The sequence below is a fragment of the Balaenoptera borealis genome (genome assembly GCF_965194805.1).
Source record: "Balaenoptera borealis genome assembly, chromosome: X".
Taxonomy (NCBI): domain Eukaryota; kingdom Metazoa; phylum Chordata; class Mammalia; order Artiodactyla; family Balaenopteridae; genus Balaenoptera; species Balaenoptera borealis.
The window spans coordinates 90,853,833-90,881,329 of NC_138881.1; the positions used below are offsets into that span (position 1 = coordinate 90,853,833).

A 27,497-nucleotide genomic window follows, 5' to 3' on the forward strand; every position below is an offset into this window, starting at 1 on the left:
TATATGCATTCTATGTTATGGAAATTAGCTCCTGTGTGTGCCAAATTATTTTCCAGTTTGTCTTTTGATTTTTTTTTTATGGTGGGTTAGTGTGTATATGTGTATATAGATTTTTTTAAACTGATGATTTCCGCTGACTTGTGGACAGAAAATAAGGAATAGTAGCCAAGTGGCTTTAAGTCTTCAATAGTGATCAAAAGACCACAGAATAGGAACAATATTTTATGGAAATGACTTTGAGAAACTTTTTCTTTCTTCCATTATAAGTTACATTTATTTAAACATTTACATACAGTAAAATTCGTCCTTTTTGGTGTACAATTCTAGGAGTTTTGACAAATGCATACACTCATGTAATTATAATCAAGATACAGATAATTTCCATTATTAAAACAAATTCCTATGCTACCTTTTTGTAATCAGTCTCTCATTTTTAACCTGTCACCCACTGATTTGTTCTGTTCCCATAGTTTCATCCTTTCCAGAATGTTATATAAATGGAATCTATCAGTAAGTAGCCTTTTGAGTTTGGCCTCTTTCACTTAGCAAAATGCATTTGAGATTCATCCAAGTTGTTGCATGTATCATAGTTCATAATAGTTTTTATTGCTGAGTAGTATTCCATTGTATGGATATATCACAGTTTATCTATGCACCAGTTGAGGGACATCCTCCATTTTTATTTTCCTCTATTGTTAATGGTCTGCAGGTCTAGTAAAGGGCAGAGGTGAGATTTTATACCCAACAGGAAGAAGTTTCTTCTGAAAAGTCCAGCTTAGAAGTATGCTCCTGGGTAACATGTGCAAGAGGTTATACCAGTATAACTTACTTCTTGTCCTTTAAACTATATTTAAAATTGGAGTTAATCCTAAGTGAGCAGTATATCAAAGGAATAGATGTTTGTCCTGAGTATAGTTAGATGATATCCTCAGAGCAGGCCTGACAAATATTCTGGAAGCCAAGTCACTGGCAGAATATTAAAATTTTCTTTATTTAAAAAAATACTGAAAAAAGTAAAAATCAGCCCAAATCACACTTTAAAACTTTTATAAAGCAAGTCCTCTTTCAGCCTATCCAATCCCACCTCTAAAAGGTTTACAGTTTGGTATGTGTATTTCCCAGCTTTTTCCTAAGTTTATTCAGAAATATCTATATATACATATACCATACATACACAAATGCTTTTGTTTATAAAAAAGTATTCTATATATATATATGTGTGTATATATATATATATATGTATATGTGTATATATATATATATATATATATATATATATACACACATATATATATATATATATATAAAACTTTTAAACGTATTATAAAATCCTGGACATCATACAGGTCAGAATGCATTAATAGATATATCCCATTATTTTAATGCCTGTATAGTATTCCACTAAATGGATGTGCCATAATTTATCCATTCTCATACTGACGGACATTTAGGTTATAACCAGTATTTGTATGTGTGTGTGACTTTATTAAAATATAATTCAGATAAGATAAAATTCACCCATTTAAAGTGTACAATTCATGATTTGTAGTATATTCACAGAGTTGTACAATCATCACCACAATTTTAGAACATTTTCATCAAGTTCTAAAGAAACCCCCTACACTTCAGCTATTACCCAAAGCCCTAAGCAACCACTAATCTACTTTCTGTCTCTGTATATTTAGAATCATATAATATATAGTCTTTTGGAGTGGCTTCTTTCATTTAGCATGTTTTCAGGGTTCTTCCACGTTGTAGCATATATCAGAAGTGTTCCATCCTCTTCTACTTTTTGGAAGAGTTTGTGAAGGACTTGTATTAATTCTTCTTTAATGTTTGTGAGAATTAATCTAAGAATCCATTTGAGCCTATGCTTTTCTTTATGGGTATTTTAAAAAATTACTAATTAACCACTTTACTTATTACAGGTAATCTTCAGATTTTCTTTGTCCCCCCCCCCAACAATTGGTTTCAGTAGTTCGTGTATTTCTAGGAATTTTTCTATTTCAAATAAGTTACCTAATTTATTGGCATAAAATTGTTCATGGTGTTCCCTCATAATTTTTTTTTTTTTTTAAAAGCACTTTTCTTTTTTTTATAGCTACTTTATTTATTTATTTATTTATTTTATTTTTGGCTGTGTTGGGTCTTCGGTTCATGCGAGGGCTTTCTCTAGTTGAGGCAAGTGGGGGCCACTCTTCACCGCGGTGCGGGGACCGCTCTTCATCGCGGTGCGCGGGCCTTTCACTATCGCGGCCCCTCCCGTCGCGGGGCACAGGCTCCAGACGCGCAGGCTCAGTAGTTGTGGCTCACGGGCCCAGCTGCTCCATGGCATGTGGGATCTTCCCAGACCAGGGCTCGAACCCGTGTCCCCTGCATTAGCAGGCAGATTCTCAACCACTGCGCCACCAGGGAAGCCCCCCTCATAATTTTTTATTTTAAATTTTTATAAGGTTGGTAGTAATGTTCCCGCCTTCATTTCTGATCCTAGTAATTTGAGTCTCCTTTATTTCCTGGTCAACCTACTGAAAGGTTTATCACTTTTGTAGGTCTTTATACAGAACCAACTTTTGGTTTTGTTGACTTTTCATTCTCTATGTCATTTATTTATCTAATCTCTTATTTCCTTCCTTCTGCTTTTTCTAGTTAGTTTCCTTCTCTTTTTCCAGTGTCTTAAGGTGTAAAGTGAGGTTATTGATATGTTATCTTTCTTCTTTTAAATTATAGGCATTTGTACTTATGCATTTCTCTCTAAGCATTGCTTTAGGTGTATCCCAGAAGTTTTGGCATTTTGTGTGTTCATTTTCACTCATCTCAAATTAATCTTGTAATTCCTTCTTTAACCCACTGGTCATTTAAAAGTGTGTCTAATACATATTTGTGTTTCCCAACTTTCTGTTATTGATTTCTAACTTCATTCCATGTGGTCAGAGAACATACTTTGCATGGTTTTAATCCACTTTAATTTATTGAGGTTTGTTTTATGGTATGTGATATGGTCTATCCTGGAGATGTTTCATGTGCACTTGAGAAGAATGTGTATTCTGCTCTTGTTAGGTGAAGTGTTCCATAAGTCTCTTTAAGGTCTAGTCGATTTATAGCATTGTTCAAGTCTTCTATTCCCTTGTTCATCTTCCGTCTAGTTCTTATTGAAAATGGGGTACTTAATTCCCCAACTCTTATTGTATACTTTTATATTTCTCCATTCATTTCAGGTTTTGACTCATGTATTTTGGTACTCTGTTGTTAGGTGCATGTGTGTTTATAATTGTTATATCTTTCTGGTGGATTGACTTTTATCAATATAAGATGTCACTCTTTATCTATAGTGACATTTTTTGTTTTAAAGTCCATCTTAAATAGACTTTAGATAATAGTATAGCCACTCCAGCTTTCTTATAGTTGCCATTTGCCTGATATTTCTCTCTATCCTTTAATCTTCAGTCTGTATCCTTGAATCTAAAGTGTGAATCCAATAAATAGCATAGAGGTAAGTCTTGTTGTTTTTTTCCAGTTTGATGATCTTTGCCTTTTGATTGGATTGTTTAATCTATTCATATTTATTATTAATATAGGTGGACTTACGACTGCCATTTTACTGTTTCTTTTCTATATGTCTCAAGATTTTGTTTCTCCATTCCTCTTTTTGCTTTCTTTTGCATTGAACATTTTCTAATAAAACATTTAAATGTCTTTAATATTTTCACTATATATTTTTAGTTATTTCTTTAGTGGTTGCTCTAGGGTTTACCATATACATCTTAACTTAATTGGCTTCAGCTATATACTAACTAAATTCCAGTGAGATATAAAAACCTTATTCCTATATAAACCTATTCCTTTTCTCACTTTCTGTGGTATTATTGTTATTATCATTATTATTTCTACATTACAAACCCAACAATATATCATTATAATCATTACTTAATATAATTTTATGTCTTTTAAAGAAGCTGAGAGAAGAAAGAGCAAGTATATATTTACAACTTTTTTATATTAACCTTCTTATTTCCCATTTCTTATTTTCTTCATTCGTTCCTGTGGATTTGAGTTACCATTTTAGAGTCATTTCTTTAATCCAATACAGCTTTGTTTCCACCCACTTCCTTTGTCTTGTTATTGGTAAATATATTACAGTTTTATATGTTATAGATCCAACAATGCAACTATATACATATTGTCTTATAAAATAGCTTTTTAAATCAATTAAGAAAGGAAAAATGTATTTTGACTGTCTTTTATAATTACATAATTACCTTTACCCATGATAATTTTTTAGATGTGTAGATTCAAATTACTGTCTGAGGTCACTTGCTTTCCACCTGAAGAACTTCCTTTAATATCTCCTGTAAGTCAGGTCTGACAGCAACATAGTCTCCCAGTTTTTGACTATGTGAGAATGTCTTTATTTCGTCTTCATTTTTGAAAAACAGCTTTATTGAATACAGGATTCTATATTGACAGTTTTTTTCTTTCAGCACTTTGAATATGTTTTCCCACTGCCACCTCCATTGTTTCTGATGAGAAGTCATCTATTACTCTTATTGAGATTCCCTTGTAAGTGGCTTCAGTTGTCTCATGTTGCTTTCAAAAATTTCTCTTTGTCTTTGGGTTTTAGCATTATTATGGTATGTTTGTTGATTTCTTCTTGTTTATCCTAATTGGGGTTCATTGAGATTCCTCAGATGTGTAGATAATGTTTCTCATCAAATTTGGGATGTTTACAGCCATTATTTATTGGAATAATTTTTCTGCTCCTTTCTTTCTCTGATATTCCCATTACAAGTATGTTGGAGTGCTTAATGAATTTCCATTCTTTTTTCTTTCTGATCTTCAACCTGGATACAATTATCCCATTAAACATCACAACCCAATGAGGTAAGTAGTATTATTATCCTCATTTTTATAGATGAGAAAACTGAGGCTCAGATTAAGTGACTTGCCAAGGTCACAGAGTGGTAAGTATGGCTGTGAAGTTCAAACAGGTCTGACTCCAAAGTTTGTACTACTTCCTCTATATCATATCATCTTTCTATTCTCCAGCAACTACAAACAAACAACTGGGGGATTTGGGGTAGGCTGCCTCTCTTCTAGAGAGCTCTTTCTTTCTACCCCTCTTTAGTATTCTTTGCTAGTATGTTCCTCTTCTAAAATTAATATATCTAATCCCTAACATGTAATAGACAATGATTCAATGTTTATTGCTTTGAATTCAATCATTACTCAATGGTAGCTAGCTTAAATGACTATGAGAACATTAATGTTTTGATCTAAATTCTTTCATTAGAAAAAATATAAAGCTATTTGAAGACAGTGATAACTTATAGGGAAATGTCCATTAAATATTTCTACTAACTTATGAAAACTACCTACTGTTACTGCTGATAGGTCTCATTCAAGAGCATTTGCTGATGTTTAGGCCTGGAGTCTTGGTCATTTATTTACTAGGAAAATAAAATTAGGGACAAATGGGCTCTAGAGATAAATATTTCAACACTTAATTAGTTTTTTAGTTTTGTATATATAGGAGGCAGTGACAAATATTTAAGACTTCATATAAATTATAATGATTAAAAAAAAACCCTTGGAAGTAATCCACTGCAATTTATCCTGAGAAAATGATACTCTTTATTCCTTACCCTCCATACTCATTATATTGTCTGTTCTAGAGAGTGTTTGATTATAGAAAATGTTTTCTACCAATTCTTTCCAAAAGCTGAAAGGGATTTTAATTCAGTTTTCTCTCCCTCAGTTAGCTTCTCTTCTTCAATTCCAAATAAATTGCTATCTATATACAAATCCTAGATCCTAGATTCTGATGCAAGAAAGACCTCCTGGGACTCACAATCTTTATGTCTTCTAGCTGCCACTGATTTCTGTAGTATTATCTGTAGTAGATGATATTAGAGAAGCAGCCTGGAGATCTGACTGCTGCTTTTTGTTCTTTCCAAATTCTATCACCAATATTTTCCCACGTAGTTTATATCCATTTACTAGACGCAATGCTTGCCATGCTATTTCTGTATCTAAAAGAGAAAGAAAAAACATCAGTTTATATGTGGCTTAATCGATTTTATTCCAAGTCTAGTTTATGTTGTTTTGCCTTGGAGTTCAGTGTAGGCTATAAGGCCACGTAATTATTTGATTTTATTGTGTTTTCTACAATCTCAAATTTGTAATAACTCAGCAAGATTAAACTAATGGCTAAGAATAACAACAATAAAATCTTAAAATGGATATTTGAGAACTTTCTCCTAATTCAATGATACAGGTAAAGAAACAAGGATACAGACAGTGTGCTTAAGAGGGTTAAGCTATAACTAATAATACACAAACCTCTATCTTAGATAACAGATTATAAGTACTGTAAGAATGAAATCATTTTCAAAATGGGGAAGACAAATAAAAGAAGTTATCATGGTATTGAGGACATTTTGCTACTTTTTCCTTTTGATCAGAGAGTGGTTGTAGGAGCCCTCATTAGGATAAGTAAGTTTAAGAATGCTTGCAGGCATATGGAAGCTTGAGGTGTAAGAGTATATAGCATATAGCAGGAGGATTTGATTTATGGGTCTCAGAGCCTGGATGTGGGAAATTAGGAAGGAATGGAATTACTGCCTAGAGTCTGTGAAATCGTAAGTGGACAAGCAATGTTTTTAGATTGAACCAATTTATGTCTCATATATGTATGCACTACAAATTTTCAAATGCATGTATAATTACTAAAACGGCTATTTATTTAGAAGTACTTAGTGTATAGAGCCTTTATATTACATATCTTTTCAATTAATGGATCATATTAGGTGGGGGTGCATAAAGTAATTTTATAAGTTTAAAAAGGGTTCTCACACTTGAAAAGACTAAAAATCACTAGTGTTGAGGATCCACAAACCTTTAATGAGATAGGAAAGATGGTACAATGCTGTATGAAAAGAATGCAGGGGAGTTTGGCACTGCTCATGTGTAAAAGCACTTCCCTTTAAATAGATTACTAGGCTGTATATAAATGATGATACTTTAGGGATAATAAAAGGCACAGCTCCTACCCAGCCCCCACCAAAAAAAGAAAGTCTGGTCTGTCATAGAAACTGAAATTCCTATACAGGTATAACTTGTTTAACTGTACTTTGCTTTATTATGCTTTGCAGATATTGCAGTTTTTTCCCTCAAATTTAAGGTTTCTAGCAACCCTGCACTGTCAGATGACGGCTAGCATTTTTTACCAAGAAAGTATTTTTAAATTAAGGTATGTACATTGTTTTTTTAGACAAAATGCTACTGCACACTTAATAGACTACAGTATAGTACAAACATAACTTTTACATGTGCTAGGAAACCAAAAACTTCATGTGACTTGCTTCATTGGGATATTCACTTTCTTGCAGTGGTCTGGAACTGAATCCGTAATATCTCTGAGATATGCCTGTATTATTCCTCCCTTTGGTTTAGGATACTGAAATCATGTATTAAGATGCAAACAATAGTTAAAAGAATATATCACCTACTAGCTAATTAAGAATTACTAATGAATTAGCATAATATAGCATAATAGCATAATATCTTGCAGTCTCTTAGTCCTAATAGGGCACAATGCAAGTACGAGTGTTCTGATCAGAATACCAATATATTAATAATTAACATAATTATAACTTGGACTAGAAATACTATTTTCAGCAAAGGGAAAGTAAATTTTGATGGCGTGAGTAGGAAGCGCCAAGACTGAGGAACAGTCAGGACAAAGGTGTAAAGTGGTCATGCACTGTCAAAGGAGGAGAGGAAGCACAGAAGGGAAAGTAGAGAAAAATTAAAAACATGTTTTCCTTAGTTCTCTTCCCTTCCTCCCATGTGCTTGTCCAAGCACATGCTTCTCATGTGCTGTAGAGAAATCAAAGCGCTATATCTAAACGAGGGGTAAGTAGTCACTAATGAACTTATGCTACAACTGAGTAATTATCCAGATGAAGCTACTTACTGGGAAAAGTGATAAAAGCCTGCCCCCTCATTCGTCCAGTCATCATTCGGAATTGAATTGGAGGTCCTTTCTTCTCCTGGAACCGAGCGAATAATGAGACAAGATCTCCTTCGGTCACCCGAGGGCTAAGGTTCTTCAGGTATAACACCTAATATAAACCAAGAATCACCAGAAATATCACATTAGGGAGGTAAGGCAACTATTTAATTGTAGTAGGAATTAGTTAGTTTCAGATAAAGATGGTGGATTGAACACATGCATCTAATTTCAAGCCCTCCAGAAAACTCTCCAAAAACTATAGAGACTTTTTTTTTTAATATAAACTGACAAGGTAAAGAAGAACAAGGAAAGGAGGCAATAGCAATATTCTGGAAGCTGGAAAATAACTGAATGAGTGTACTCAAGAAAGCTGAATCTTAAACCAGCAGTGGGGAAAACCAGGAACTAACCCAATCTACACCTAAGAATCCTCAAACAGTTTAGGAACTGATATATTCAGGTGTCTCTGGAAATGGATGTAAAGAGCTGGGGTTAAGATAAGGTGGGTAGGTTGAAAACTCTTTAAAAATAGGTTAGATCTTTAAACACCTCCCCTATAATATGCTACTGGGTAAAGACCACTCCCAATCTTGGTGAATACTGGAGGTTCATTCTTTGAACACAGGGAGTACTAGATACAGTTGAAGATGTGAATACTGTTCCTAAAAACTAGGAGATTAAGAGAATTAATGCATTCTGAATGATGAGGATACCCCAAACACTTCCTCCCATTTGGCTCCCACAATGCTGGTGGTACCCTCCCATGCAAGAGTTTTGAAGTCTTCTCTGGGGAATCTGATTACCCCAAGAGGAAAGATCTAAAAATGCTGATTTGGGATGGGGAATTTCTCCAAGAAATGGACGAGCCAGATGACTTTAAGTGAAGCTCAAAGTCAATAAGGATCACTCATTTGCTCAGAGCTTCCAATCTGTTTTTGGCCCCTACTCATAAATATGAGCACAGATTATCAGGCATCTGAGAAAAGCCTCTAATGTGAAAGAGAACAGAACAAACAAAGAAATGAAAGCAAATGGGAGAAAACAGAAACTATGCAAGGACCAAAAAAAAACCTTCAAAAAGCCATCACTAATACCCTCAGAGAAATAAGAGAAAATATTCCACCTATTACGAATGGGATGCTATAAAAAAAAGAAATATTCAAGAAAACAAAAAAGAGCTCTTAAGTGTGATTGAACTTAGTTCTTATCGGCTTAAAATAGATTGTTATAAGATGTTTTGAGTAAGTTCCATTGTAATTATGAAGAAAATACCTATAGAGGATACACAAAAGAAAATGAGAAAGGAAAAAAGCACTTCACTACCAAAAATTCATTGAAATACAAAGGAGGACCTCAAGAAAGAAAAGGAGCAACAAAAGAGCTACAATACAGAAAACAACTAATAAATGGCAATAGTAAGTCCTCCCTATCAATAATTACTTTACCTATAAATGGATTAAACTCCCTAATTAAAGACGTAGAGTGGCTGAACAAATAAAAACCAAGATCTGACTATGTGCTGTCTGCAAGAAACTCACTTTAGATTTAAGGCCATACTTGGGCTGAAAATGAAAGGATAAAAAAAATAAATTCCATGCAAATTGTAACCAAAAAAGAGCAGGGTTGGCCATGCTTATATAAGATAAACTAGACTTTAAGTCAAAAACTTTCAAAGGAAACAAAAAAGGATATTATATAATGATAAAAAGGTCAATTCACCAGGAAGATATAACTATTATAAATATATATACACCCAACATCAGAGCACCTAAATATATGAAGCAAACATTGAAAAAACTGAAGGAAGAAACAGAAAGCAACACAATATTACTAGGAGATTTCAATACCTCACTTTCAATAGCAGAAGAAAAACTAGAAAATTCACAAATTAGTGGAAACTAAACAACATACTCTAGAACAACTAATGGGTCAAAGAAGAAATCAAAAGGGAAATTAGAAAATACCTTGAGACAAATGAATATGAAACCACAATATACCAAAATTTATTGGATGCAGCAAGATCAATACTAAGAGGGAATTTTATAGCATTAAATGCCTAAATTAAAAGAGGAGAAAGCTCTCAAACAACTTAACTCTATACTTCAAGGAACTAGAAAAAAAAGAACAAACTAAGCTCAAAGTTATCAGAGGGAAATAATAAAGATTAGAACAGAAATAAATGAAATAGAGATTAGAAAAATCATAGAAAAAAATCATCCAAACTAAGAGCTGTTTTTTAAAAAGATCAACAAAATTGACTAACTTTAGTTAGGCTAAGAAAAAAGAGAAGACTCAAATAAAATTAGCCGTGAAAGAGGAGTCATTACAATGGATGCCACAGAAATAAAAAAGGATTATGAGAGACTACTCTGATAATTACATGCCAACAAATTGGATAACCTAGAAAAAAGGATAAATTCCTAGAAACATAAAACCTACCAAGACAAAATCATGAAGAAATAGAAAATCTGAATAGATATATAACTAGCAATAAAATTGAATCAGTAATCAACAAAGAAAAGCCCAGGACCAGATGGCTTCACAGGTGAATTCTACCTAACATTTAAAGAAGAATTAATACCAATCCTCCTCAAACACTTCCAAAAAACTGAAGAGGAGAGAACACTCCCAAACTAGTTTTATGAGGCCAGCATTACCCTGACCAAAAGCAGAAAAAGACATTACAAGAAAAGAAAACTACAGGCCAATATCCCTGATGAATACAGATGCAAAAATCCTTAACAGAAAACTAGTAAACTGAATTAAAAAGCACATTTAAAGGATCATACATCATGACCAAATGGGATTTATCCCTGTGATGCAAGGATGGTTCAACATATGAAAATCAGTCAATAAGATATAACATATTAACAGAATGAAGGATAAAAATCACAAATCATCTCAAAAGACATCAATGGACAGATATTCCAGACAGAAAATCAATAAGGCAACAAAATGACACAATAGAACAGACAGACTTAATTGATATTTTCAAGACATTACATCCAAACAAAAACAAAAACAAAAAAACACCAAATCAAACAAAACAACAACAACAACCAGAATACACATTCTTTTCAAGTGCACACTGGAACATTCTCTAGGACAGACCACATACTAGGACACAAAACAAGCCTCAACAAATTTAAGAGGCCAGGGATTATTTCAAGCATCTTTTCTGACCACAACAGCATGAAACTAGAAATCAACCACAGGAAGAGAAACGAGAAAAAAAATGATTACATGGAGATGAAACAACATGCTACTAAAAAAGCAATGGGTCAAAAACAATGAAATCGAAGAGGAAATTAAAAAATACCTTGAGACAAATGACAATGAAAACACAACCATACAAAAATCTATGGAATGCAGCAAAAGCAGTCCAAAGAGGGAACTTCATAGTGATAAAGGCCTTCCTCAAAAACAAGAAAAATCTCAAATAAACAATCTAACCTACCACCTAAAAGAATTAGAAAAAGAAGAACAAACAAAACCTAAAGTCAGCAGAAGGAAGGAAATAACAAAGATCAGGGAGGAAATAAATAAAATAGATATCAAAAAACAATAGAAAAAATCAATAAGCCAAGAGCTGTTTTTTCGAAAATGTAAACAAAATTGACAAACCTCTGGTCAGGCTCAACGAAAAAAGAGAGAGAACCCAAATAAATGAGGAGAAATCACAACTGATACTGCAGAAATACAAAAAAAACATAAGAGAATACTATAAACAATTATATGCCAACAGATTGGACAACCTAGAAGAAACGGACAAGTTTCTAGAAACATACAGTCCACCAAAACTGAATCAAAAATAAATAGATAATTTGAACAGACCAATCACTAGAAGTGAAATAGAATCTGTAATTTAAAAAAACCCCCTGAAAACAAAAGTCCAGGACTGGATGTCTTCACTGGGGAATTCTACCAAACATACAAAGAAGAACTTATATCAATCCTTCTCAAACTCTTCCAAAAGACTGAAGAGTAGGGAACACTACCAAAGTCATTCTATGAAGCCACCATCATCCTGATACCAAATCCAGACAAAGACACTACCATAAAAGAAAATTACAGGCCACTATCTTTGATGAACATAGATGCAAAAAATTCTCAACAAAGTATTAGCAAACCAAATTCAACAACACATAAAAAAGATCATACACCATGATCAAGTTGGATTCATCTCAGGGTCACAAGGATGGTTCAACAAACGCAAATCAACCAACGTGATACACCACATCAACAAAAGAAAAGACAAAAAACACACGATCATCTCAACAGATGCAGAAAAAGCATTTGATAAAATTCAACATCCATTCATGATAAAAACTCTTATCAAAGTGGGTAGAGAGCGAACATATCTCAACATAAGAGAAGCTGTTTATGACAAACCCACAGTCAACATAATACATAACAGTGAAAAGGGAAAAAGCCTTCCTACTAAAATCTGGAACAAGACAATGATGCCCACTTTCACCACTTCTATTCAACATAGGACTGGAAGTCCTAGCCACAGAAATCAGATAGTAAAAAGAAATAAAAGGTATCCAAATTGGAAGGGAAGAGGTAAAATTCTCATTATATGCAGATGACATTATACTATATATAGAAAACCCTAAAGACTCCATACAGAAACTACTAGAACTGATAAGCAAATTCAGCAAGGTAGCAGGATACAAGATTAACATACAGAAATCTGTTGAATTTCTTTACACTAACAATGAAATATCAGAAAGGGAAAGTTTAAAAAAAATCCCTTTAAAAATTACATCATCAACATCACTAATCATTAGAGAAATGCAAATCAAAACTACAATGACGTATCACCTCACACCAGTCAGAATGGCCATCATCAAAAAATTTACAAACAATAAATGCTGGAGAGGGTGTGGAGAAAAGGGAACCCTCTTGCACTGTTGGTGGGAATGTAAATTGATACAGCCACTAGGGATAACAGTATGGAGGTTCCTTAAAAAACTAAAAACAGAACTGCTGTATGACCCAGCAATCCCACTACTGGGCATATACCCTGAGAAAACCATAATTCAAAAAGAGACATGTACCACAATGTTCACTGCAGCACTATTTACAATAGCCAGGACATGGAAGCAACCTAAGTGTCCATCAACAGATGAATGGATAAAGAAGATGTGGCACATATATACAATGGAATATTAGCCATAAAAAGAAACGAAATTGAGCTATTTGTAGTGAGGTGGATGGACCTAGAGTCTATCATACAGAGTGAAGTAAGTCAGAAAGAGAAAAACAAATACCATATGTAACACATATATATGGAATCTAAAAAAAAAAGGTTCTGATGAATCTAGGGCCAGGACAGGAATAAAGATGCAGATGTAGAGAATGGACTTGAGGACACGGGGAGGGGGAAGGGTAAGCTGGGATGAAGTGAGAGAGTGGCATTGACATATATACACTACCAAATTTAAAATAGATAGCTAGTCAGAAGCAGCTGCATAGCACAGGGAGATCAGCTCGGTGCTTTGTCACCACCTAGAGGGGTGGGATAGGGAGGGTGGGAGAGAGATGCAAGAGGGAGGGGATATGGGGATATATGTATACATACAGCTGATTCACTCTGTTATACAGCAGAAACTAACACAACACTGTAAAGCAATTATACTCCAATAAAGATGTTTTAAAGAAAAAAAAAAGACGAGTCAGCAGTTTCTTCTGATGGATCTCATAAAGGGGACACAGTATCCTTAACAACATCCTGACAATGGTCATGACCATGAGACATAGAAAGTTAGTAGAATTACATGATGTAAGTTAGTTAATAAACGGTTCCTTTCTAAAAAAAAAAAAAAAAAAAAAAAAAAAGAATAAAGCTATGGATAAACAACAAGGTCCTACTGTATAGCAAATATCCTATCCCACTATATTTGATATCCTATGATAAAGCATAATGGAAAAGAGTATGAAAAAGAATGTATATATATATATATATATATATATATATATATATATATGAGTCACTTTGCTGTACAGCAGTATTTGACACAACATTGTAACTCAACTTTACTTCAATAAAAAATAAATTAAAAAAAATAAAAATAAATAAAAATTGCATCAAAAAATCAAATACTTAGGAATAAACCTGACCAAGGAGGTGAAAGACTTATATGCTGAGAACTATAAAACGCTGATAAAGGAAACAGAAGATGATTTCAAGAAATGGAAAGATATACCACGCTCTTGGATTGGAAGAATTAATATTGTTAAAATGGCCATACTACCCCAAGCAATCTACAGATTTAATGTGATCCCTATCAAATTACCCATGTCATTTTCCACAGACTAGAACAAATAATTCTAAAATTTATAAGGAACCATAAAAGACCCAGAATTGACAAAGCAATCCTGAGGAAAAAGAACAAAGCAGGAGGCATAACCCTCCCAGACTTCAGACAATTACAAAGCTACAGTAATCAAAACTGCGTGGTACTGGCACAAAAACAGACATATAGATCAATGTAACAGAACAGAGAGCCCAGAAATAAACCCACACATCTACAGTCAATTAATCTTTGACAAAGGAGGCAAGAATATACCATGGAGAAAAGACAGTCTCTTCAGCAAGTGGTGTTGGGAAAGCTGGACAGCTGCATGTAAATCAATAAAGTTAGAACACTGCCTCATGCCATACACAAAAATAAACTCAAAATGGCTTAAAGACTTACATGTAAGACAGTATACCATAAAACACCTAAAAGAGAACACAGGCAAAACATTCTCTGACATAAATCGTACCAATGTTTTCTTAGGTCAGTCTCCCAAGGCAATAGAAATAAAAGCAAAAATAAACAAATGGGACCTAATCAAACTTATCAGCTTTCACACAGCAAAGGAAACCATGAACAAAACTAAAAGACAACCTACGTACTGGGAGAAAATATTTGCAAATGATGCGACTGACAAGGGCTTACTTTTCAAAATATACAAACAGCTCAAAAAACTCAGCAACAAAAAAACAAACAACCTAATCAAAAATAGGCAGAAGACCTAAATAGACATTTCACCAAAGAAGACATACAGATGGCCAATAAGCACATGAAAAGATGCTCAACATCGCTAATTACTGGAGAAATGCAAATCAAAACTAAAATGATGTATCACTTCACACCAGTCGGGATGGCCATCATCAAAAAGTCTACAAATAATAAATGCTGGAGAGGGTGTGGAGAAAAGGAAACCCTCTTACTCTGTTGGTGGGAATGTAAATTGGTGTAACCACTATGGAGAACAGTACGGAGGTTCCTTAAAAAACTAAAAATAGAGTTGCCATATGATCCAGCAATCCCATTCCAGGGCATATATCTGGAGAAAACTCTAATTCAAAAAGATACATGCACCTCAGTGTTCATAGCAGCACTATTTACAATAGCCAAGACATGGAAGCAACCTAAATATCCGTCAACAGATTAATGGAAAAAGAAGATGTAGTATATATATACAATGGAATACTACCTAGCCACAAAATAGAATGAAATAATGCCATTTGCTGCAACATGGATGGACCTAGAGATTGTTATACTAAGTGAAGAACGTCAGACAAAGACAAATATCATATATCACTTATATGTGGAATCTAAAATATGATAAAAATGAACTTATTTACAGAACAGAAATAGACTCACAGACATAGAAAACAAAGTTATGGTTACCAATGAGGAAAGGCAGGGAGGAGGGATAAACTAGGAGTTTGGGATTAGCAGATAGAAACTACTATATATAAAATAGATAAACAACAAGATCCTACTGTATAGCACAGGGAACTATATTCAATATCTTGTAATAAACTATAATGGAAAATAATCTGAAAAATTATATACAGTAAGTCCCCTACATATGAACGAGTTCCGTTCCAAGAGTGTGTTCTAAGTCCAATTTGTTCATAAGTCCAACAAAGTTAGCCTAGGTACCCAACTAACACAATCGGCTATTTAGTACTGTACTGTAATAGGTTTATAATACTTTTCACACAAATAATACATCAAAAACAAAAAAATAAAGAAAACATTTTATACCTTACAGTACAGTACCTTGAAAAGTACAGTAGTACAGTACAACAGCTGGCATACAGGGGCTGGCATCAAGTGAACAGGCAAGAAGAGTTACTGACTGGAGGAAGGAGAGGAAGTGGGAGGTGGTAGAGCTGAAGGATCATCAGCAATAGGCGATGCAGGGCAAGCTGCAATTTCACTCATGTCTGACGTTGATGGCACAGGTTCTGGTTCCTTGCTGGATTCAGTTCTATCTACCCTCTTAAAAAAAATGATCTAGTGATGTCTGGGTAGTAGCTCTTTTTTTCTCATCATAGATGACATGGTAGCACTGGATTGCATTCTGAACGGCTGCTGCAACCTTTGTGTACTTTTCTACGTTTGGGTCCTGTGCCTCAAAAACTAACAGTGCCTACTTAAATAAAGAAAATCCCCTTGCCATTTCCTGCATCGTGAATCTCTTCAGTTCTTCAGTTACTTCTTCCTCTTGTCTTTCTTCATCCTTTCTCTGGGCCTCCAATTCCATCAGGTCCTCATTAGTAAGCTCCTCGTGCTGCACAGCAAGGAGTTCAATGAAGTCGTCCTCTTGCAGATCTAGCTCCAGCTGCTCGTTGAGGGTCACTACATTGCTGAAGACCTCTTTGGACTCCTCATCCACCTTCTCAAATCCACGAAAATCGTGAACAAACTGTGGGCCAAGGTTCTTCCAAACCCCATTCATGGTGACGGCCATAACCTCACGCCAAGCAAAGTCAATGTTTTTTATGGCCTTGTAGATGTCATAGTCCTTCCAAAATTGTCGCCAAGTTGTTCCTGATTCGTCACTCACCTTTACTGCCTGACGAAAAGTGTGATGTAAGTAATATTTCTTGTAGGTTGCTATAACTCTCTGGTTCATAGGTTGGATGAGCGATATAGTATTCAGTGGCATATGCACTACTGTACTTTGATGTTGGGATGAAAGTCGTCCATGAATGGGGGTTGACTTGGAGCACCGTTCAGCAGCAAAAGAATGTTGAATGGGACATCCTCCTCCAAGCAATATTTCTCTACCTCCGGGATAAACTGGTGGAAAAACCAGTCCTGGAAAATGGCCTGTGTAACCCAGGCTTTGGGGTTACTCTTCCACACAATAGGAAGAGAGCCCTTGGCTATGTTTTAAGGGCTCTTGGGTTCTCTGAATGATAAACTAAGAGAGGTTTCAGCTTCATACGCTGGAAGCACTGCCACCAAACAACAGAGATAGCCTATCCTTTGCTGCTTTATAGCCTGGCATCAACTTTTCCTCCTTACTGATGTAACTTTGGTCTGGCATCCTCTTCCAGTACAGTCCTGTCTCATCCACATTAAAAACCTGCTCGGGTAAATACATACCTTCATCGATAATTTCTCGAAACATTTCAGGAAATTCCCGGGCAGCTACTGTTATCTGCACTCACTGCCTCGCCACTTACTTTTACATTGTGAAGGTTGGCTCTAGCCTTGAACCGATGAAACCAGCCATGGCTGGCATTAAAAGATGCGCCCTCGGATTCTTCGCCATGTTTCTTCTTCAAGTCTTCATAAAGGCTTTTAGCTTTCTCTTAAATCAGCATTAAGCTGAGTGGGACTTGACGCAGATGCTGATCCTGCATCCACACACTGAGAAGTTTCTCCATCTCCTCCATCACTTTTCCACGCTTCTTTGATATTATTGTTGACGTCATTGGCACAGCAGACTTCACATGTTACATGATCTTGTCCTTGTTCTCTAAAATCATGCTGATGGTTGAAAGATTCATGTTATAAGAACGAGTGACATCTACCATTGTTTTGCCTCACTCCACTCTCTCAGTTATTTTCACTTTTGTTTCCATCGTTATCACTTGGTGCTTCTTAGCAGTACCAGCTACATCACCACTGCTTTCATGCTTGCTTCCGGACATCCTGGGCTTAAAATAAAGATACTGTACTACTGTACTCTATACACTACTGTAAAGTACACAAAAGCACAATCACTTGTAGAGGATGCATACATGTGACAATGTAGGCCAGACATGTGAACTTACGTGATTGGACATGTGAACGCACGTTTGCATCTCTGAAAGTTCACAACTTGAAGGTTTGTATGTAGAGGACTAACTGTATACATGTGTGTGTGTGTGTGTGTGTGTGTATAAAAAAAATGAATCACTTTGCTGTACACCAGAAACTAACACAACATTGTAAATTATACTTCAGTAAAAAAAAAACTAGAAACATTAGAAAAAAAAAGAAATTGAAAAAGACACAAATAAATGGTAAGACATCCCATATTCATGGATCAGAAATATTAATATTGTCGAAATGTACATACTACTCATAGTGCTCTACAGATTCAATGCAATTGTTATCAAAATCCCAGTGACAGGGACTTCTCTGGTGGCACAGTGGCTAAGAATCTGCCTGCCAATGCGAGGGACATGGGTTCGATCACTGGTCTGGGAAGATCCCACATGTCGCGGAGCGACAAGCCTGTGCGCCACAACTACTGAGCCTGCACTCTAGAGCCCTTGCACCACAACTACTGAAGCCCGAGCACCTAGAGCCCATGCTCTGCAACAAGAGAAGGCACTGCAATGAGAAGCCTGCACACCGCAACAAAGAGTAGCCCCTGCTCGCCACGACTAGAGAAAGCCCGTGTGCAGCAAAGAAGACCCAACACAGCCAAAAAAAAAAAAAAAATCCCAATTACAAATTTTATGGAAATAAAAAGAGTCCTAAAATTCATATGGAACCACAAGAGACCCCAAATCAACAAAGTAATCTTGAGGAAGAAGAACAAAGTAGGATGTGTCACATATCCTGATTTCAAACTACAGTAATCAAAACAGTAAGGTACTGGCATAAAAATAAACAGACATATTGACCAATGGAATAGAATAGAGGGCCTAGAAATAAACCACACATTTATCGTAAACTGATCTTAGACAAGGAGGGCAGGAATACACAATGGGGAAAAGACAGTCTTTTTAATAAATGGTGTTTGGAAAACTGGATATCCAGTACAAAAGAATGAAATTAGATGCTTCTCTTACACCCTATACAAAACCCAACTCAAAAGGAATTAAAGACTTAAAAATAAGACATGAAACTCTAAAACTCCTAGAAGAAAACATAGAAAAATCTTGACCCTGGCCTTGGCAATAATTTCTTAGATATGCTGTGAAAAGCACAAGCAACAAAAGCAAAAACAGACAAGTGTCATTACATCAATTCAAACCAATATGCACAGCAAAGGAAACAATCAGCAAAGTTAAAAAGCTGCCTACAGAATGGGAGAAAGTATTTTCAAATCATATATCTAATAAAGGGTTAATATCTAAAATATATAAGGGATTCCTGAAACTCAAAAGCGAAAAAAAAAAAAAAAAAGATGTGTTGGTAAGGATGTGGAAAAATTTTAACCCTTGTACACTGTTGGTGGAAATGTAAATTTGTACAACCACAATGGAAAACAGTTGGAAGATCATTAAAAAATTAAGAATAGAACCAACATAATCCAGCAATCCCACTTCTGGCTATATATCTAAAAGAACTGGAATCAGAATCTGGAAGAAATATCTGCATTCCCATGTTCACTGCACCATTGTTCACAATAGCAAAGACATGGAAACAACCTAAATGTCTATTGACAGATGAATGGACGAAGAAAATGTGGTGTATAAATACAACAAGGTATTATCCAGCCTTAAAAACGAATAAAATCTTGTCATTTGCTACAACGTAGGTGAACTTGGAAGACATGCTAAATGAAATAAACCAGAAACAGAAGAACAAATACTACATGATCCCACATATATCAGGAATCTAAAATAGTCAAACTCATAGAAGCAGAGAATAGAATCGTGCTTACCAGGGGCTAGGAGGAGGGGTAACTGAGGAGGTGTTCATCAAAGGGTATATAGTTTCACTTATGCAAGATGAGTAAGTCCTATAGATCTATTGTACAGCAGAGTATATATAGTTAACAATACTGTACTGGATACTTAAAAATTTGTTAAAAGGATAGATCTTACATTAAATATTCTTATCAAAAGAAAAAATGGAGGGAGGAAATTCCTGGAGGTGATGGGTAAGTTTAGGGCATTGTATTGGTGATGGTTTCATGGTGTATATTTATCTTCAAACCTACCAAGATGCATACATTAAATATGTACAGCTTTTTTTGTATGTCAAACATACTTCAATTGAAGAAAAACTTAACCAAGGAAGTGAAGGACTTGTACATTGAAAACCACAAAACGTTGCTCAAAGAAATTAAAGACAACACAAATAAACTCAAAGATGTCACATGTTCATGGACTAGAAGTCAATATTATTAAAATGTCCACACTATCCAAAGTGGTCTACAGATTTAATGCAATCCATATCAAAATCCCAATGTTATTTTTTGTAGAAATAGAAAAACAATCCTAAAATTCATAAGGAACCAGAAGAGACCCCCAAATAGCCAGAGCAATCTTGAGAAGAACAAAACTGGGGAGGCCTCACACTTCTTAATTTCAAAATATATTACAAATCTAGAATAATCAAAACAGTATGATACTGGCATAAAGACAGACATGTAGACTAATGGAACAGAATAGAGAGCCCAGAAATAAACCCACACATATACAGTCAACTGATTAATAAGGGAGGCAAGAATACACAATGGGGAAAGGATAGTCCCTTCAACCAATGGCGTTGGGGAAAGTTGATATCCACATGCGAAAGTATAAAATTGGCCTCTTATTTATATCATACACGAAAATCAACTCAAAGTGGATTAAAGATTTAAACATAAGACCTGAAACTCTAAAACTTCTAGAAGACAATATAGGGGAAAAACCTCATGACACTGGCCTTGGCAATGATTTCTTAGATATTACAGCAGAAACACAGGCAACAAAAGCAAAAATAAAGTGGGACTACATCACTAAAACACTTCTGCACAGCAAAGGAAACAATCAGTAAAGTGAAAAGGCAACCTACGGAATGGGAGAAATATTTGGAAACCATATATCTGATTAGAGGTTAATATCTAAAATATATAAGGAACTACCACAACTCAGTAGCAAAAGACAACTTGAAAAAAACAGGCAAAAGACCTAAATAGGCATTTCTTCAAAGAACACATACAGGAAATAAGTGTTGATGAGAATGTGGATAAATTGGAACCCTTGTGTACTTTTGGTATGAATGGAAAATGGTGCAGCTCCTACAGAGAACAGTATGGAGGTACCGCAAAAAATTAAAAATAGAACTACCATATGATCCAAGAATCCCAGTTCTGGTTACTTATCCAAATAATTAAAATCAGAATCTTGAAGAGATATCAGAACTCACATGTTTACTGCAGCACTATTCACAACAGCCAAGAGGTGGAAGCAACCTAAACGTCCACCACAGATGAATGAATTAAAAAGTGTGGTATATACATAGAGTGGAATATGATTTAGCTAGAAAAAAGGAAGGAAATCTTGTCATATGCTACCACATGGATGAACTTCGAGGCCACTATGCTAAGTGAAATAAGCCAGTCACAGAAAAACAAATACTGCAAAATTTCACTTATATATGGTATCTACAGTAGTCAAAGTCATTGAAGCAGAAAGTAGAATGGTAGTTTCCAGGGCCTGGGAGGATGAGGAAATAGGGAGTTGCTGTTCAGTGGGTATAAAGTTCAGTCATGCAAGATGAAAAGTTCTAGAGATCTGCTGTACAACACTGTGCCTACAGTTTACAATACTGTAATGTACACTTGAAATTTTGTTAAAAGTAGATCTCAGGTTATGTGTATTTTATTGCACTGGAGGAGAAAAAAAGAGATACATTGGCTAGCATAAGTTATATGCTTTATAGCTTAAAAAAAAACGAGAAAAATTCGGACAGGAGCAGCAAAAGCAAAGAGCTAGAAAACAGAGCCTGCTTAAATGACTTACCATTGAAACATATGAGTAAATATATTAAACATTGCAATCAGCAGTAGACTCTTTATGTCTCAAAGCCTCTGAAGCTGGATGTTCACATATTTAGCATTTAACCACACTCATATCTTAAAGGCAAGGGCATAGAATAACTGACTTGTGATTCACTTAAGTAATTTCAGGTGATCCAGAGTTTTGGCTCTGAAACACTCATTATGAAAGCATCATCAAATTAAATAACCAGAGAAAGGGAGAGGTATGTGAAACATACTGCAAGTTTCTCACCAAGTAGGAAAGATCCATACTAAGATTATTCCCTTTGATATGAACATTTTTAAAAAAATCAAGAGGACTTCTGGTCAAGGTGGCTCGGTCACTTCTTGCTTGGATGCATCTTCTCTGTTCCAAAAATATACACACATACATGCATACATACATACATACACATGGGTATGTATGTATGTATATGTCCACAACATATATATATATATATTCATATATACAAAGATACACACAAAGATACAGCTAGGCTCAAAAACAAGATAAATATTTCTGTGAAAGAGAAAAACAGAAACTCCAAGTGATAACAGAGGATGAAGCTCTTCCTAGTATCCCTCTGCAATAAACAGTGTTGTTTTGTATTTTTTGAACTTTATATATATGGTATTATACTATATGCGTTTTCTGCAGCTACCTGTTGAAATTTTTTAAAAAAATACTTCATTTTTAGAACAGTTTTAGAATTACAGAAAAACTGAGTAGTACAAAGAGTTCCCACACACCCCACACCCAATATCTCCTATAATTAACATCTTACATTACTATGGTATGTTTCTTTAAATAAATTAATTAATATTGATACATTATTATTAACTAAAGTCCATAGTTTATTTAGATTTCCTTAGTTTTTCCCTAATGTCCTTTATCTGTTCCAGGATCCCATCCAGGATATCATAGTACATTCAGTTTTCATATGTCTTTAGTCTCCTCTTGGCTGTGGCAGTTTCTCAGACTTTTCTTGTTTTTAATGATCTTGACATTTTTGAGGAGTACTGGTTGGGTATTTTGTAGGATGCCCCACTACTAGAATTTTTTTTTTAATTTATTTTTTGGCTGCGCTGGGTCTTCATTGCTGCACGCGGGCTTTCTCTAGTTGTGGTGAGGGGGGGCTATTCTTCATTGCAGTGAGTGGGCTTCTCATTGTGGTGGCTTCTCTCGTTGCAAAGCACAGGCTCCAGGCGCGCGGGCTTCAGTAGTTGCAGCACTTGGGCTCAGTAGTTGCGGCACGCAGGCCCTAGAGCATGCAGGCTTCAGTAGTTGCAGCACATGGGCTCAGTAGTTGTGGCGCACAAGCTCTACAGAGCGCGGGCTTCAGTAGTTGTGGCGCATGGGCTCAGCAGTTGCTGCTTGTGGGCTCTAGAGCATGGGCTCAGTAGTTGTGGCGCACGGGCTTAGTTGCTCCACGGTATATGGGATCTTCCTGGACCAGGGATCAAACCAGTGTCCCCTGTATTGGCAGGTGGATTCTTAACTGCTGGACCACCAGGGAAGTCCCCACTACTAGAATTTTTCTGATGTTTTCCTATGGTTATATTGTGGTTATGGATTACTAGGAGGAAGACTACAGAGAAAAAGTACAGTTTTGATCACATCATATCAAGCATACATACTATCAACATGATTTATGATTGATCTTCGCTTCGATCACCTGAGGCAGTGTTTGTTGGGTTTCTACACTGTAATGTTGCTCTTTTTTTTTTTCTGTATTTCTATATTGTACTCTTTGGAAATAAGTCGCTAAGAGTAGCTCAAAACTAAGAAGTCAGGAGTTATGCTTCCCTTCCTTGAGGTGGAGCATCTACATAAACTATTTAGGATTCTTCTTCATGGGATATTTGTCTCCTCTCCCCCATTTATTGATTCATTCAGTCATTTTATTATCAGTATTGACTCACAGATATTCTGTACTTTGGGTTATAATCCAATATTAATTTACTTAGTTTGTTGTACATTCCCTGTTTTTGTTTGTTTGATAAAGTATTTTTCCTCCAATTTTGAATGATTGTTCTTCCTGGATACAGAATTCTAGGTGGGTGTTTTTCCTTTCATCACTTTAAATATTTTACTCCACTCTCTTCTTGCTTGCATGGTTTCTGATGAGATATCCAGTATAATTATTATCTTTGTTCCTCTATAGGTAAAGAGTTTTTCTCTGGCCATTTTCAAGATTTTCTCTTGGTCTTCAGTTTTCTGTGTTTGAACATGATATGCTTAGGTGTATTTTTTTGGTATTTATCCTACTTTGTATTCTTTGCTTGGATTCTGAATCTGTGGTCTGGTGCCTGTCATTAATTTTGGGAAATTCTCAGCCATTCTTACTTCAAATATTTCTTCTGCTCCTTTCTTTTGTTCTTTTTCTTCTGCTCCTTTCTTCTTCTGCTATTCCAATAATGTGTATGTTACACCTTTTGAAATTGTCCTTGGATATTCTGTTACATTTTTAAAGTCTTTTTTAAAAAATTTTATTTATTTATTTATTTATTTATTTTATCTTTGGCTGTGTTGGGTCTTCGTTTCTGTGCGAGGGCTTTCTCTAGTTGCGGCAAGCGGGGGCCACTCTTCATCGCAGTGCGCGGGCCTCTCACTATCGCGGCCTCTCTTGTTGCGGAGCACAGGCTCCAGACACGCAGGCTCAGTATTTGTGGCTCACGGGCCCAGTTGCTCCGCGGCATGTGGGATCTTCCCAGACCAGGGCTCGAACCCGTGTCCCCTGCATTGGCAGGCAGATTCTCAACCACTGCGCCACCAGGGAAGCCCCTAAAGTCTTTTTCTAATCTCTTCATTTCAGTTTGGGAGGATTCTATTGACGTGTCTTCAAGCTTACTAATTCTTTCCTTGGCTGTATGCAGTCTGCTCATGAGCCTATCAAAGGCATTATTTCTTTTTCTTTCTTTCTTTCTTTCTTTTTTTTTTTTTTTTGGCCATGCCGCATGGCTTGTGGGAATCTCAGTTCACTGACCAGGGACTGAACCTGGGCCATGGCAATGAAAGCCCAGAATCCCAACCACTAGGCCACCGGGGAACTCCCAAAGGCATCATTTCTGTTATAGTGTTTTTGATTTCTTGCATCTTTCTAGAGTTTCTATCTCTCTGCTTACATTATCCATTTGTTCTTGCATGTTGTATACTATTTCTAACAGACTCTTTATCATATTAATTATAGTTATTTTAAATTCCATATATATGATCATTCAAAAACCTATGTTGTATCTCAGTTTGGTTCTGATGCTTGTTTTGTCTCTTGAGACTGTGGTTTTTCTTTTAGCATGCCTTATCATTTCTTTTTTGTTGAAAACCAGACACAATGCATAACATAATAGAAACTGAGATAAACAAGTCATTAGTGTGAGGTTTTATGTTAATCTGGCTAGAAGCTGGGCTGTGTTTAATGTTTACTCTTGCTGTAGGTGTCAGAGGTTTTTCAATTTCCTCTAATGTCTTTGTTTTTGTCTCCCTTGTTTTCTTTGGGTTTCCCTAAAAACGTCTTAGAGTCTGAGCCTTGCAGGTCTTTTGACTGTAATCCACAGTTAACATACTGAAGCCCTGCTGATGTGGTAGTAAGGTGTGGGGTATGGGAAAACATTCTGCAATCCTATAATTAAGTTTCAGTCTTTTATTGTGCCCATGTACCCAGCCTGTAACCTTCACAAGTATTTCACAGCTTTTATTCTCTTTCTCTTAGATGAGACAGTAAGGCTAGAGGAGCCTGGAGTTGGATAATTTCCCTTCTCCCACACTAGAGAAGGCTTTGGTAAAGTTGTTTTACTTGCTGGATAGCTCTTTGTTAAGTAGAAGCTTTGGATGTATTTCAAATTGATTACTTTCCCTGTCACCATGCCAGGAGCAGGAGACTTTTTCTTGGCTCTTCACACTGAGAACCCAGTGGAGTTCCTGGAGGTAAAAGTCATGAAAATGTGGGGGGCCCCATAGACTGTGGCCCCCAGGAGTTTGTTACTCAAACACTAATCTACACTCTGCTTCTTGTAATTTGTCAAAGTTACCGCTTAAGTGTTCCTACCAGTTTATGGCTCTAGTGCTTTCTGCTCCTGATAAGCAGATCTGGGCTGTCATTCTTTGTAATTGCCTGTCTCTCCAGATTTCAGGGTTGCAGTTTGCTCTCTGATGTCAAATCCCTGATGGGTCCAAGAAAAGTCATTGATTTTTAGTTTGTTCAGCTGTTCTTCCTGTTGTAAGAGAGCAGTGATGACTTCTAAGCACTTTACATGTTGGCACTGAAACCCAAAGTCTGCAACAAACTTTTCATTCAATATTGTTTGTGAGTTTCATCCACGTTGATACCTGTAGTTCTATTTCATTCATTTTTTCTTCTGTATAGTATTCTTTTTTATGAATATACCATGCTTTATCCATTCTCCTGCTTATGAACATGTATGTTGTTCATAAACAATGCTACTATGAGCATCCTTATAACATCTAATGTGCATGTGTAAGAGTTCCCCTAGGATAGATACCAAGAAGTAGGATTACTGACTTATAGTGTATGAGCATCATTCATTTTACTAGATATTGCCACAATGTTCTTGAAAGTGGTTGTACTCATTTATATTCACCCAGCGGTATATTAAGAGTTCTTACTGTTCCATACGTTCACCAATACTTGGCACTGTCAGGCCTTTAAATGTATGCCAACATCCTGGGTGTTAAATGGTATCTCATTATAGTTTATTTTGCATTTCTTTGATTACTAATGAGACTTTATAAGTTAATTGTCCATTCACGTTTTCTCCCCTGTGAATTGCCTGTTCATATCTTCTGGCCATTTTTATTGGGTTGTTTCTCTTTTTCTTATTGATTTGTAGGGAAAGATTTCCTTAAAATGTCTCAAAAAGCACAAACCATCAAATAAAATACTGATGATTTAATTACGTTACAATGAAAGACTTCTGCTTAACAAAAGACATCAGAAACAATGTTAAAAATATAAGTTACTCACCAGGTGCAGCAAGGGTTTGTATCCAGAATTTTAAAATAAAATCTATAAATAATATTGAAAACTAAATAATCAAAATCTATAAATAATATTAAAAACTAAATAATCAAATAATGGGCAAAGAAACAGAACAGGCAATTCATAGAAGGTTCCTGAAAGACTAATGAATGTATGAATACAGGCATAACTTCATTGGAAATCAGGAACATGCAAATTAAAACCATGAGATACCTTTCAAACACATTAGACTGGCAAAAATAAAAAGTCAAAAACTTTAAAGTCTTAGCAAAGATGTGAAAGAGATTTCTTAAACCCTGCTCATGGAGGTGAAGATACACATACCCTATATCACAGTAATTCCACTCCTAGATATGTAATATATAGAACAGTGATTCTTAAAATGTCACTCTCAGACCAGCAGCATCATCAGTATCTCCTGGGAACTTGGAAATGCAGATTCTCAGGCCCTACTCCAGATGTATAGAACAAAAAATTCTGGGGGCGGAACCCAGCAATCTGTG

General features: G+C 35.6%; 1 protein-coding gene across 4 annotated transcripts in view; it reads right to left on the reverse strand.

The window, feature by feature from the left end:
* Nucleotides 1–245: 245 nt before the first annotated feature.
* RBM41 (RNA binding motif protein 41) overlaps nucleotides 246–27,497 on the reverse strand; it is a 68,112-nt gene continuing 40,860 nt past the window's right edge. For 3 of the 4 annotated variants that reach the window (XM_082377281.1, XM_082377282.1, XM_082377279.1), the window contains 2 exons: nucleotides 7,973–8,120; nucleotides 246–6,026 (listed from right to left, as the gene is read on the reverse strand). In XM_082377281.1, the coding sequence (XP_082233407.1) occupies nucleotides 5,860–6,026; nucleotides 7,973–8,120 (315 nt within the window). In that variant the 3' untranslated portion in view covers nucleotides 246–5,859. The remainder of the gene's footprint in view (nucleotides 6,027–7,972; nucleotides 8,121–27,497) is intronic. The other variant, XM_082377280.1, reaches the window with a different exon arrangement.